At 62.5% G+C, this 12052-nt stretch overlaps 1 protein-coding gene across 1 annotated transcript in view; it reads left to right on the top strand.

The window, feature by feature from the left end:
- Positions 1-12052, top strand: part of IP6K3 (inositol hexakisphosphate kinase 3) — a 21543-nt gene that overhangs the window by 3528 nt on the left and 5963 nt on the right. Inside the window, exons 2-3 of the mRNA XM_014549220.1 lie at positions 7174-7493; positions 11913-12051. Coding sequence (XP_014404706.1) covers positions 7298-7493; positions 11913-12051 — 335 coding nt within the window. The 5' untranslated portion in view covers positions 7174-7297. The remainder of the gene's footprint in view (positions 1-7173; positions 7494-11912; position 12052) is intronic.

The following is a 12052-nucleotide window of genomic DNA, read 5'->3' as shown; positions in this document are numbered from 1 at the left end:
TCGGCGGCTGAGCCAGCTGGGCCCCGGGCGCCGTGACAGCGTGCAGAACACTGCGGCTGTGGGGACATTTGTCAGCGCTGAGGCTCCTAGACCAGCAGTCGCCGTATTGAAGTCACATTCGGTCCTCGAGCTGGAGGAACAGAGGGAGATTTTAAATGTTAAGAGAAAAGGAGAGAAAAACCTTCTCTCAAAGGGTAGAATCAGCCTGGACATGAGTAGCTGCCACTGAGGAATATGAAGACCGGCTCTGCAATAGAGCTGCATCTCAGCCACGCTGGGCAGCGGCGTGCAAGGTCCCCCAGCATCCGGTGCTGACCCCACCGGCCGGGGGCCCCAGGCGAGGACACACGGCCCACAGCCCCGAGACATTTTCAGAATGATCTTAACACGTGACTTTTCCTCCGGAAAATCACCTTGTGCTTTCCCACCGGATGGCCCCCTCCACCGGAGGGGAAGCAGCACAGCCCTGCCCAGCACCACCGGAGCGGCTCTCCACGGCTTCCGGGTCCCCTCCTCCCTCACAGACGGAAGGTGCCACCCGGCATCTCCAGGCGCTGATGTGCCTGTGCCGGCCTCTGGCTCCGAGAGGCCTGCGGGTGGACGGCAGGGCCTCAGAGGCCGCGTGCAGGCCAGCGGCTACGCTGCAGTGAACCCACAGCCCGCACCTGAGCGTTTCAGATCTCCGTCTTCCATCGCTGCGAGCTGTCTCTTCACTGTCTCCTCCCAGAATGCCCCTCCCCGGGCTTATTGGGAGCCGGTCCCCAAGGCTCCACCCCGTGCCCGCAGGCGCCCCTCCTCCCGGCAGTGAGCGCACCGACAGGCACCTCTGATGGCACGGCAGGTGCCCTCCGTCCCCTCTGATGCCCAGCAGTGTGGGGCCACGAACCTGGGCCTCTTCTCCCCGAGCAGCCGCCCTCCTCCCTCCGGCTCCCTGCACACATATTCCCCAAACAGCCCCCCCCCAAACCCCACCCCCCCCCCCAGGCCAGGCCAACATCCCTCCCCCTGACCCCTCCCTCCACCGCCACCTCAGCGACAGCAGCACCCTCCTCATCTTTCCAACTAGGGCCCTTTCAGCATAATTTTTCCCCACGAGTCCCCTGCGATACTCATACACGTTTAGTATCTGCTGATTGAGAAAATGGATGATGATAAAACTCCTAGGAATGCGATAATGCCTTTAAATGACGCTGTGTCTCGGTAATCACCAAAGGGCTGGCACACACTTGAGAAATGATGGTGCTCCGTGCCGTGTGGAGTCTGCAGAGGATGCGGGTGCTGCTGCGGCTCTGGGCAAGGTCTCCACAGGCCCGCGGGCGCCCTCGCCCGGGCACTGATAGCCCACCTGCCCGCTGCCCCGGCTGTGGCGCCCGCACGCCCAGCGGTCAGGCTCCTGGAAGGCTCCTGTGTCTGATGTCGGCTGCAGAGGCACACGTGTGGAGGGGCCTCGGACAGAACGCCGGCCTGAGCGCCTGCTTGGGTCCCAGGACCCAGAGATGCGCGAGGGGCAGGCCAGGCAGGAGCCTGAGGAAGTCCGCGCCGTGCTCAGGAGCTCAGGATGCTGGGAAAGCCTCACTCCTCCAGCGGGAAGGGTCCGCTTGAGAAACAGGCGGCGACTGGAAAGCCAGGGTGCACAGGCAATGCTCAGCGGGAGCGGAGAGTGTAGAGCTGTCTTTGTGCCATGAAACATCTGCGTGTCTGACCAAGTGAGGCCGCTTCCAGCTAAGGGCCTGTCCTGCACATCTGGTGGTGGCCGGCCACAGGCGAGCCGTGCTGCCTAGCAGCCACTCCCAAGTCTCCGTGGCCTGATGCGACAGCGTCTGTTTCTCTGTCCTGCTGTGTATGCAACACCTGCGTCCCCACACCCACCCACGGCCAGGGAACTGCTCCCAGCGCTCCCAGCGGGAGTGACTGGTTTAGGGAAGAGGTCAGCAGGAGCCAGTCATGTAGCCACACTACCCTTCAGAGAGAGAGGAAGTGCCATCGCACCGTGCTCCCCGCGGAGCGCCGGGACAGCGGTGAGCAGCCCGACGGTGACCGCGGTCAGCAACTTGTCTCCGGAGCTGACAGGCCGATGCGAACAGCCCACGACCACATCAGTCCAAGTCTAAACCATGACCAGTGTGATCTGTGGCTCCTCCTGCCCTCTTCCCTAAAATGCGAGTGGCGAGTTTGAAGCAGATACAGACACCTTCTGTAGCCCTGGCCAGCGTGGCTCAGTGGTTGGAGCGTCGGCTTGCACACCTACGGCTCTTGGGTTCGATTCCTGGCCAAGGGCATGTTCCTGGGTTGCAGGTTCGATCCCCGGCCCCAGTCAGGATGCATGTGGAAGGGAACCAATCGATGTGTCTCTCACATCAATGTTTCTCTCTCTCCCCCTTCTCTCTCCTCACTCCTTCCCACTCTCTCTCTCTCTGAAAACCAATAGAAAAAAATATCCTCAGGTGAGGATTTAAACAAAAACCTGTAATGTTCAATGACCTCGAGTTCAGCGTGTGGGTCAGGGTTAGGTGCAGGCAGGCACCCAGGAAAGGAAGCGCCAGCCGACACTCACCAGCTCAGCGTGATGGGTGCACCCCTGCTGTTGTCACTTGTCCCCACTCTGGCAGCCAAGCACAGCCGCAGGCCATGCAGCCCTCGACCTCCTTTCAGACCAGGGCGGGCCTTGTGACCCAACGCGGGCTGGCTGTCACTCAGGCCCAGGCCCTTCCACAGCAGCTCAAGGGCGGCCAGAGAAATTGGCCCCGACCCTCCTGTAGTGAGGCCCAGTATGTCCTTCAGGACGACCCAGTGACAGGGCAGGAGGACACCGACCGGGGCCACCCGTCCACTCCTCTGGGGAGCGGGGACTTTAAGCTGAGCTGTCCAGCTGCAGGCATCTCGCCTCCTCCCTCTCTTCCTCCTTTATCCTAACACCCTCTTGTCCCTCCCCAAGGAACTCTAGGAAGGACGCTGGGCACCGGCCTGGGCTTGGGGAGGAGGCGTGGGAGGGAGCGGGGGACATTTGTCTCCCTCCAAGCACTAAAGGGAGCCTGGGGTGTTCGGTCCGCATCAGAGAGCACGAGTGAGTTCTGCATCAGAGGGGGCGAGGTCCGTCTCAGGGAGCGTCTCGCCTGCCCTCCCAGCACCAGGCTGAGTCAGCTGAGAGTCACGCACGCAGTGACAAGCACATGGTGGGGATGCAGGGACGAGGCCTCCATGGAGCGTCATGATCAGGCCACGGCGGTGGGAGGGAACCCAGTGCATCCAGGGCCTCGGCCAGCTGGCGGGACCCCGGGGCAGACCTGGGCTCCTGCTCCTTGCCCGGTGCTGTCAGGACTCAGACCCGGGCCCTGAGGCTGAGCCCAGGCCAAGGCTGCGCCAATGACAAGTGCCCGCGCAGCAGAAGGAAGGCCCGGCCGAGCGAGGTCTGCGGGTGAATTAGTTCCTGGGACTCCGAGGAGGAATGAGAATGGAGGCCTTCCCTGGCTTCGTCCCAGAGCAGAGGCTGCACCCCAAACAGATGGGAAACCTCAGCTTGGGAATCCAAGGTCAGCTTCATGCCACGGGGAGGCCATGGGGAGGCCACGGGCACCTCCCTGGGCAGCAGAGCCCACCTGCCAGCCCAGCAGGTGCTCCGTGCTGCCGCCACGCCCTCTGCCCTCCCGCCACCCCTGCTTACCAACCTGTGAGCCGCAGCCCACAGCTCGGAGTCTGAGGAGACGTCACCTAGATACACGCTAAGAGCACCCTTGAGAGAAAGAGCCTCCGTTTCCCCGCTGTCCAGTCCAGCTTTCTGATAAGTATAGGGTGACTGCCCAGCAGACAACCATTGCTCCGTTCCTGACTCTCAAAGTAGATACACAGTAGCCTCAGCCGCCCCGCGGCATGGGGGGAAGCAGGCTCTGGGCTAATGTTCAAAACCCCGCTTCCCCACACTAACTGGTGCACACGGGCAAGTCACTTAACCTCTCTGTGCCTCATTTTCCTCGTCTGTGAAGTGGGCTGACAACACTGCGTCCCGGGTGGTTGTGAGGCTTTAACGGCTCATCTACGTAAAGCACCTGCAACACTGCCCGGCCCACGCAAGGGCTGCGTTACCGCCAGCATCACATCCTTCCCACAATGCACTGTGAGCTGCCGTCGGGGCTTAGAACCCCTCAGGCCTGCCCAGCGCGGGAGGGAGACGTGGGGGATTGCTGGGGCGCCGCCGGGGAGTGTCAGCGAGCTGGGCTGCTCAGCTGGGCAGCCTGGTTAGTGCGGGGCCCGGCCCAGGAGACAGTGTGAGGGACAGGGCCCAGGTTCCTTCCAGGAGCTGCTCTAAGTGAACCTTACAACCTGCTGTCCCTCTGGTGACAGAGAGCCTCTGCCTCCTCTCCCCAGGGACAGGACAGCTGGCGAAGGCTGCCCCGCAGGCCTACCTGGCCAGAGGGGTGTCGGGCCACCTCGGTTTTTCTCTTCCTCCGTCTGACCTCCGCCAAAGTCGCAAGCAGGACTGGGTTTGCCAAGCAACAGTGACATCAACTCAGACTTGGTTGAGTTGATTTCTTTTCTTTTTTTAAAATATATTTTTGTTGATTTTAAAGAAAGAGGAAGAGAGACGGAGAGAGAGAAACATCAATGAGAGCGAGAGCGAGAAACATGGATTGGCTGCCTCCTGCAGGCCCCCTCCTGGGGAATCGAGCCTACAACCCGGGCATGTGCCCCGACTGGGGATCAAACCTGTGACCGCTCAGGGCTTGGGCCGATCTCTGATTTCCCCCTGTATCTCGATGCCTCTCGCCAACTTCTTTTCTCAGGTCCCAAAACAGGCTCCCAGGTGGGCTCACCTCTGCGGTCTGAGAGCAGAGCTGGGGAAGGCTTGGGCTGTGGTCTCCGGCACAGCCCGCCCCGCCCCCCCAGCCACCAGGCCTGGCCTCCTCACCCCAAGGCCTCCCCAGCAGCCCACCTGCCCAGCCAGGCTCCAGCCATGCAGGCAGCTCTGAAGCCTCACTCTGCACCCGGGAAGCAAATGCACAAACCAGGCAGAGCACGCCTGCCGCTTCCTGAGGGCGGGCACTACGTGTCAGCGAGCTGGGCTGCTCAGCTGGGCAGCCTGGTTAGTGCGGGGCCCGGCCCAGGAGACAGTGTGAGGGACAGGGCCCAGGTTCCTTCCAGGAGCTGCTCTAAGTGAACCTTACAACCTGCTGTCCCTCTGGTGACAGAAGAGCCTCTGCCTCCTCTCCCAGGGACAGGACAGCTGGCAAAGGCTGCCCCACAGGCCAACCTGGCCAGAGGGGTGTCGGGCCACCTCGGTTTTTCTCTTCCTCCGTCTGACCTCCGCCAAAGTCGCAAGCAGGACTGGGTTTGCCAAGCAACTGTGACATCAACTCAGACTTGGTTGAGTTGATTTCTTTTCTTTTTTTAAAATATATTTTTGTTGATTTTAAAGAAAGAGGAAGAGAGACGGAGAGAGAGAAACATCAATGAGAGCGAGAGCGAGAAACATGGATTGGCTGCCTCCTGCAGGCCCCCTCCTGGGGAATCGAGCCTACAACCCGGGCATGTGCCCCGACTGGGGATCAAACCTGTGACCGCTCAGGGCTTGGGCCGATCTCTGATTTCCCCCTGTATCTCGATGCCTCTCGCCAACTTCTTTTCTCAGGTCCCAAAACAGGCTCCCAGGTGGGCTCACCTCTGCGGTCTGAGAGCAGAGCTGGGGAAGGCTTGGGCTGTGGTCTCCGGCACAGCCCGCCCCGCCCCCCCAGCCACCAGGCCTGGCCTCCTCACCCCAAGGCCTCCCCAGCAGCCCACCTGCCCAGCCAGGCTCCAGCCATGCAGGCAGCTCTGAAGCCTCACTCTGCACCCGGGAAGCAAATGCACAAACCAGGCAGAGCACGCCTGCCGCTTCCTGAGGGCGGGCACTGTGCCTCAGAGCAGTAGCCGATGGGGGAGGCCCCTGGGGAAGGATGAGCGGGCTGGGGATTTCAGGGCCGCCTGAGGCTCTCTGGGCCAGGGTCCCGCACACAGCGATAGGCGCTGCTGTGCTAGGAGCCAGCCGGCCACGCCCCGTCTGGACTGAAGGTCCTTTGGAGGGTCCATCATGCCCAGCGCTGCCCAGCCTGGTCACCTCCTCAGCCGGGAGCCCAGCAGAGGGGAGTATTAATAACTCGGCCGTGACAGGCACCGCTGTGAGAAGTCCTCGCAGACGCGAGGAGTGTGAGCCTCCGGGAAGTGTCTCCTTGGCCCCCTCCTGAGACAAGGTCAGGACGCCTGTAGGAGCTGCATCTGCAGCCAAGTCCCAGCATCTGCCTGTGGCCAGCAAGCCCCCCCTTCGGAGGAAAGGGGAGCAGCAGGTGGCGGAGGACCAGGCCCAGAGACAGGGAGTCTGCTTTACTTCCGCCTCTGCTCCTGGACCCCGCTGGACCCCAGGCCAGGCGGCTCGGGCCTCGCTTTCATCATTTGCAAAGTGGTGGTGAGAAAGCCTGCCTTCCCCCAGGCAATAATGCCAGAAATGCTCATGATTAATCACCTTTATTGAGCACTTAGCTCTGGGCCCTGGGCTCACCTGTTATCTCAATTCTGTCCCCAACTCCATGAGGCAGGCACCATGATGATCCCATTCCACAGATGGAAACACTGAGGCCAAGAGAGGTTTGAGGCCCAAGGTCACAGCAGTTATGTTGTGGAGCCATGGAAATCCATGGTGCATGGCTATACCTGCGGAGATGAAGCCTTGATGCTGAGTCCCCGACAGCAGGGACCTGCTCTCTTCCTGGGCCTGGGGTCGTGTTCCCCCAGGGAGGCGGGCAGCATGACGGAGAAGTTAAAACAGTCTCTGCATTCTGGAAGCCGACAGTAGTGGGAACTGTTTAATTTTTTTAAAAAATGTTTGAATATTTAAATGTAAAAGATACAAAAGTGTATTTACTAATAGAGAAGTCTCCCTCTCAGCCTGTTCCCCGGGGGCAACCACTGTTACTAGTTTCTTGTAACCAATTATTCCAGGAGTAATCGATGCCTGTTTACAGTCTTGTTCACTCCCGGTGGCTGGGGGCTGGGGGCTCTGTGCCCTCCCAGTGGGTGGGGGCTGGGGGCTCTGTGTACCTCCCGGTGGGTGGGGCTGGGGGCTGGGGGCTCTGTGTCACTCCCAGTGAGTCGGGGCTGAGGGGCTCTGTGTCACTCACATCACTTCCTCCCTCCTCTGCTTTCCAGGGGCCCACCGAGCCCACAGCTGGGAAGAACGCTGTGCTATGACAGCGGCCAAGGCCCAGGAGCAAGGTGAGGACCTCTGACCGCCCGGCCTTCTGTCCTGGAGCTTCGACTGCTACCTCAGGACATGGTTGTGCAGGACAGTGCGGACCCAGGGGACGCCGGGCTGGTGCTCCTGGAGCCCTTCCTGCACCAGGTGGGGGGGCACCTGAGTGTGATGAAGTATGACGAGGACACCGTGTGCAAGCCCCTCGTCTCCCGGGAGCAGAGGTTCTATGAATCCCTGCCCCTGGCCATGAAGCGGTTCACCCCGCAGTACAGAGGTGAGTGTCCGCGCAGACGCGCTGGGGCCGCCGCACTGGGCCAGGCCGGTCTGGTGTGTGTGGCGGTTGCCATGGAGACATGCCCGTCTCCCGCAGCCAGTTCACTGCCCTAGTTTCTCTGAACTCTTCACGTCCGGGTCTGGAGCATAATAGCACTTGGAGTCCTTCCAAATTAGCTCAAGCACCGGCTTCGAGGAATTAGAAACCGAGTGAAGTGGGCACGTGGCTGGGCTTGGAGCACGTGGCTGGGAAACAGGCCCGCGGGGACCTCCTGCCCTGGGCCTAGGACAGGACATGGCGGAGCGGGGACACCTTGGGTTTAGGAAGCCTCGTCCAGGGCAAAGCAGGGGCGTGGGCTGCCTTCCAGCAGGGCCTGAGGAGTCGGCACGGAGCGGTGTGTCTTCTGATCTGAGCAGCAGGGGGCTCTGGCGGAGACGGCTGGTGGGGGGCTGCCCACTTCGGGCCCAGGCAGGACCTCCCGGCAGAGCCTCGGCTGTGGTCCACGCCCGGCCTTCTGTACACGAGGTTCCCGGGCCCAGGCATGCCTGCCAGCCCCAGGCCCCAGGGCTCAGCGAAAAGGCCTCCTTTAGAGGGTCCAGCTGTGACAGCGAGCGCTGCCCTCCTTGTCCAGGTGTCGTAGTGCATCGGCGCCCCAGTGCGGCTGATCTCAGACTGCACCCGATCACTATGGGAGGGAGAGAGAGAGAGAGAGAGAGAGAGAGAGAGAGAACATGCAGGTTCCCGGGGCCCACCCCAGAGCTGGGAATCAGAATCCCGGGATTAGGGCCCAGGGATCTGTACTCAGCATGCTCCCATTTGGGACCCACTGGTTGGGGGCCGAGGCCTGAGCCCTGGGCACTGCTTCAGTCTGGCCTACCGGGCCCTCCTGAGCGTCTGAGACCAGACAAATGCATCAGACACTAGACGGGCACACAGCTGGGGTGCAGCCTGGGCGGGCCTCCCCTGGGGCCTTCTGGGGCTCTGTGGTCACTGCCCATCTTGTCAGAGCACCACTGGAATGAATGTCTGTCCTTTCGAGACTGAACTCAACCCAGAAAGGGGTGGCAGGGCCTTGCATGGGTGGCCTCCTGCCAGCGGCATTTCACGCTTCGACACAGCTCTGGAGCACAGGCCCCGGCTAAGCAGGAGAGTGAGCGAGGCTGCCGCCCCTTCCCGTCCCCATGTGCCCGTTCCTCCAGGTGGGACTGCACCACCCTCAGGCACCGGTCTATTTTGCACCCCACCCCTGCCCTGACTGCCCCCTCGGGCAGGGCCCATCCCAGATCCAGCCGCCTTGGGGCTCTGCTAGGTGATAGATTAATCTGACCGAGGCTCAGAGCTACACACATCACCAGCCACGGGGTTGCTTCTGTCCCCGCCTTGGGCTTCCCTCAGGAGATGGTGTTCCCAAACATCTGCTTCAGGGAACCGAAGACACCCCCCAGGTGAGACCACGCAGCCCTGCGGAGGGGAGAGTGAGGGGGAGGGGGAGGCAGAGCCCCGGTCTAGGCGACACCCAGTCTGAGGTTCCAATGACGCAGACACGCTGACCCCCTCACGAGCACACCTGGGGGCCCACCTAAGGAAACGCACGTCTACAGACACTGGCGTAGGCCCCGCGGGAACCCTCACCCTCAGGGCAGGGAGCTGAGGTGGGGAGAGGGAAAGGGACCCTCAGGGCTCTCGGCTGGGCAGGCGTCATCTCACACGGTTAGAGTCCCATCAGCTCGGCCTTGGTGGCCCCTCGGTGCCCAACACAACTCCCTGTGCGCAGTTGGCGGGTCCAGACCCAATCCTCACAGCAGCCCTCTGTGGTGGGGACAAGTAGCCCCATTTCACGGTGGGGAAACTGAGGCAGAGAGGTCACCTGACTTGCCTCGGGCACACAGCCAGTGGGGGGCAGAGCCAGGATCCAAAGCCTCAAGGTCTGACTCCCAAGTGTGGCTCTGGCTCCTCCAGCTACTCTTCCTGAAGAGATGGACTCCCCAGATGCCAGTGCCCAGGCCGTCCAGCCCAGTGAGGAAGGGACGGGACGTGCCCAGGGCCACTGAGCTAGCGACCTGCGGTGCCACTCCAGTGCCCACAGGCTGCCACGGGGTCTCCCTTTTTCTCCCCAATCGGAGGAGCCCCGGCGTGAAGGGCTGTTTCTGAAGTGGCCACTGCACCACGGGGCACACCCCTCCCTGTCACCGCCCGCACTGTGATGGCCTCAGGGCTGCTGGGCAGGGTCCTCGCTCCCAAGTCCAGCCTCCCCGAGCCAGGCGCTCACCCTGGGCTTTTGCTGGCTCCCTCTGCCTTCCAGCCTGCCTGCCGGCTCCGGGTGAGTGAGAACGCGCTCCCAGGTCTAGCTGGCTAGTGGGTGAGCCTGGTTCATGTTACAGACAGCGAGCGGCAGATAAAGGCTCTCATGAGCTTAAAAATAAATACGGGACAGAATATTCAAGGCTGAGGAAGCTGCCCAGCTAAACCTAAGCTGCTGAGACAGTGGCATGGCGATCGTGGCGGTGGGCACTCGTCTGCCCAGCTGGCACAGCAGCAGGTCGTGCTGCTCGGGAAGGCTGGTGAGCAGGCAGCCGGGGCAGCGTTCTGGGAGCCCATGGGCCTCTGAGGCCTCGTCCCCATGGACACACAGGGTAAGCGGGAGGCCAGGCCAGGGCCCACATGGCTGTTGACGAAAAGAACGATCCAAGTCTCTAGCAGCCTGGATTCCACCGACACCCGGCTCCCGTCATGGAGGCAGCTCGAGACTGTTCGCAGGGCCGGTCTGCGCTGGGCCCCAGGCCTCAGGAGGAAGGGCGCCTCCCAGGAAAGCCTCAGCCCCCTGGGACAGCTGTCCCCCTCCACAGCCAGGTCGGGTGCGGCTCCTCGGGGCACCAGGCCTCTCTTGAGCCCCTGTGACCACAGTCAGCCTGCGCAGCGCTGGTAACAGATGAAGGCCCCCGAGGCTGTGCAGGGCGTGGCAGTCACTGCGGGGACCACGGGGTCGCAGTCCTTGCCTGCCACCTGCTCTGTGGGCTTGGTCTAGGGAGCGCGCCGGTCTCCGGTAAGCGGAACTGTGGGGTTCAGTACAGTATTACCCTTAGAGTCACTGTGGCTTTACAGGACACGGGGCCCGGGGTGAGCGAGGAGAGCAGAGTATTTTAGGAGCTGGAGGAAACGAGCGTCACTCTCGGGCTGCAGAAAGAGGGCACCGGGAATCTGAGGTGACAGGACCCCTGGGATCGCGCTGGCTGGGCAGACGGCTCTGGAGAACAGCTGCTGAGTTAGGGAGAGGGCCGAGGTCCACTCGACCAGCCTCGGAGGGCCGGGTGGGATGCAGGCAGGAGCTCAGCCTCCTTCAGAGCGGGTTCCACAGACATTACCACGAACGCTGACAAGGTGACCCTGTGGCCGGGCAGGAAAGAAATATCCGGAAGCCCAGGCAGCCCAGCCTCAGTCAGGGACCAGCAGAGAGTGAGAGAGAGGCCCCTGCAAAGGGGTTGACGTGAGGAGCACATTTTAAAGGAACCATTAGCACGAGGGCTCAGGAACCACGGGGACACTGGAAAGCTGTCACCCCCAGGCCCACGGGCCGAGTGCGGGGCCGCAGCACTGAGACCTGGCTCTCCCAAAACCACGCGTGGCGGTCTCCTGCGTGGATGGCCGCTCCCTCTTCGCCAGCACCCGCTGGCCGCCAGCCCCAGGCACGAGGCCGGGACTCTGCCATGAGAGTGAGAAACCCAAAGGGGCGGCGAGCCGTGACCGTCTGGCTGTGCTGATCACCCGTGGCCGCCGGCGGAGGAGCCCAGTCAGCACGCGCTCGCTGGGTTTCCTCGCCCGCCACCCCCAGGGAGGAGGGGGAGGTCCAGCTTGGCTACACCGCCAGGGGCCGGGACGCCCTGTACGCTGGGGCGTCTCTCAGGCCCAGAGCACCACACTCCTCCCACAGTCTTCCTGGGTCGGGTGTCTAACCAGAGGAACGCTGTCCAGGCCAGAGAAGGGGAGGGTGGATGAGTACGAGCCCCGCAGGCTGTCTGATACCAACGAGGGAGAGAAAGGACGATGGAGGAGGCAAAGACCAGGGGCAGGAAGGAATGGCCCACTCCCCTCCCTGCCATCTGGCGGGGGCTCCTCTTGGCAGACCAGCTCTGACGCCTCAAGGTCGGGCCCAGCTGGGCAGCTGTGGTGTGACTGGGAAGGGGTGGCTGTCACAGGGGGCCTGTGCCACGGTGAGCCCGCGGCTATGTCTGAGGGCGCCGGCTCTGGGCTCATTCTGGAGCAGGTCGGCTTCAGGCTAAACCAGGCCCGTGCCCAGGCTCTTCCCTGAGAAAGGAGCCGGGGGAAGGGAAGGTTGACCACCGCCATGAAACTGCTCAGCAGGATGCCGCCCGGCCCGTGCAATTCCCTCTGGTTTCCCCACCCCTCCCGTGTGCTCTGCAGGCACCATCACGGTTCAGCTACAGAAAGACAGCCTGGGCCACCTCAGCCTGGTCGCCACCCCGCTGCGGGAGGACCAGGAGTCCTTCCAGGTCTCCGCGGGGCCGGCGGTGGCGATATGGCAGAAGCTCCAGCAGACCACT

This window comes from Myotis brandtii, unplaced genomic scaffold (genome assembly GCF_000412655.1).
Source record: "Myotis brandtii unplaced genomic scaffold, ASM41265v1 scaffold539, whole genome shotgun sequence".
NCBI classification, from domain to species: domain Eukaryota; kingdom Metazoa; phylum Chordata; class Mammalia; order Chiroptera; family Vespertilionidae; genus Myotis; species Myotis brandtii.
The sequence above is the reverse complement of the archived record's forward strand: the minus strand, read 5'-3'. Positions and strand labels throughout refer to the sequence as shown.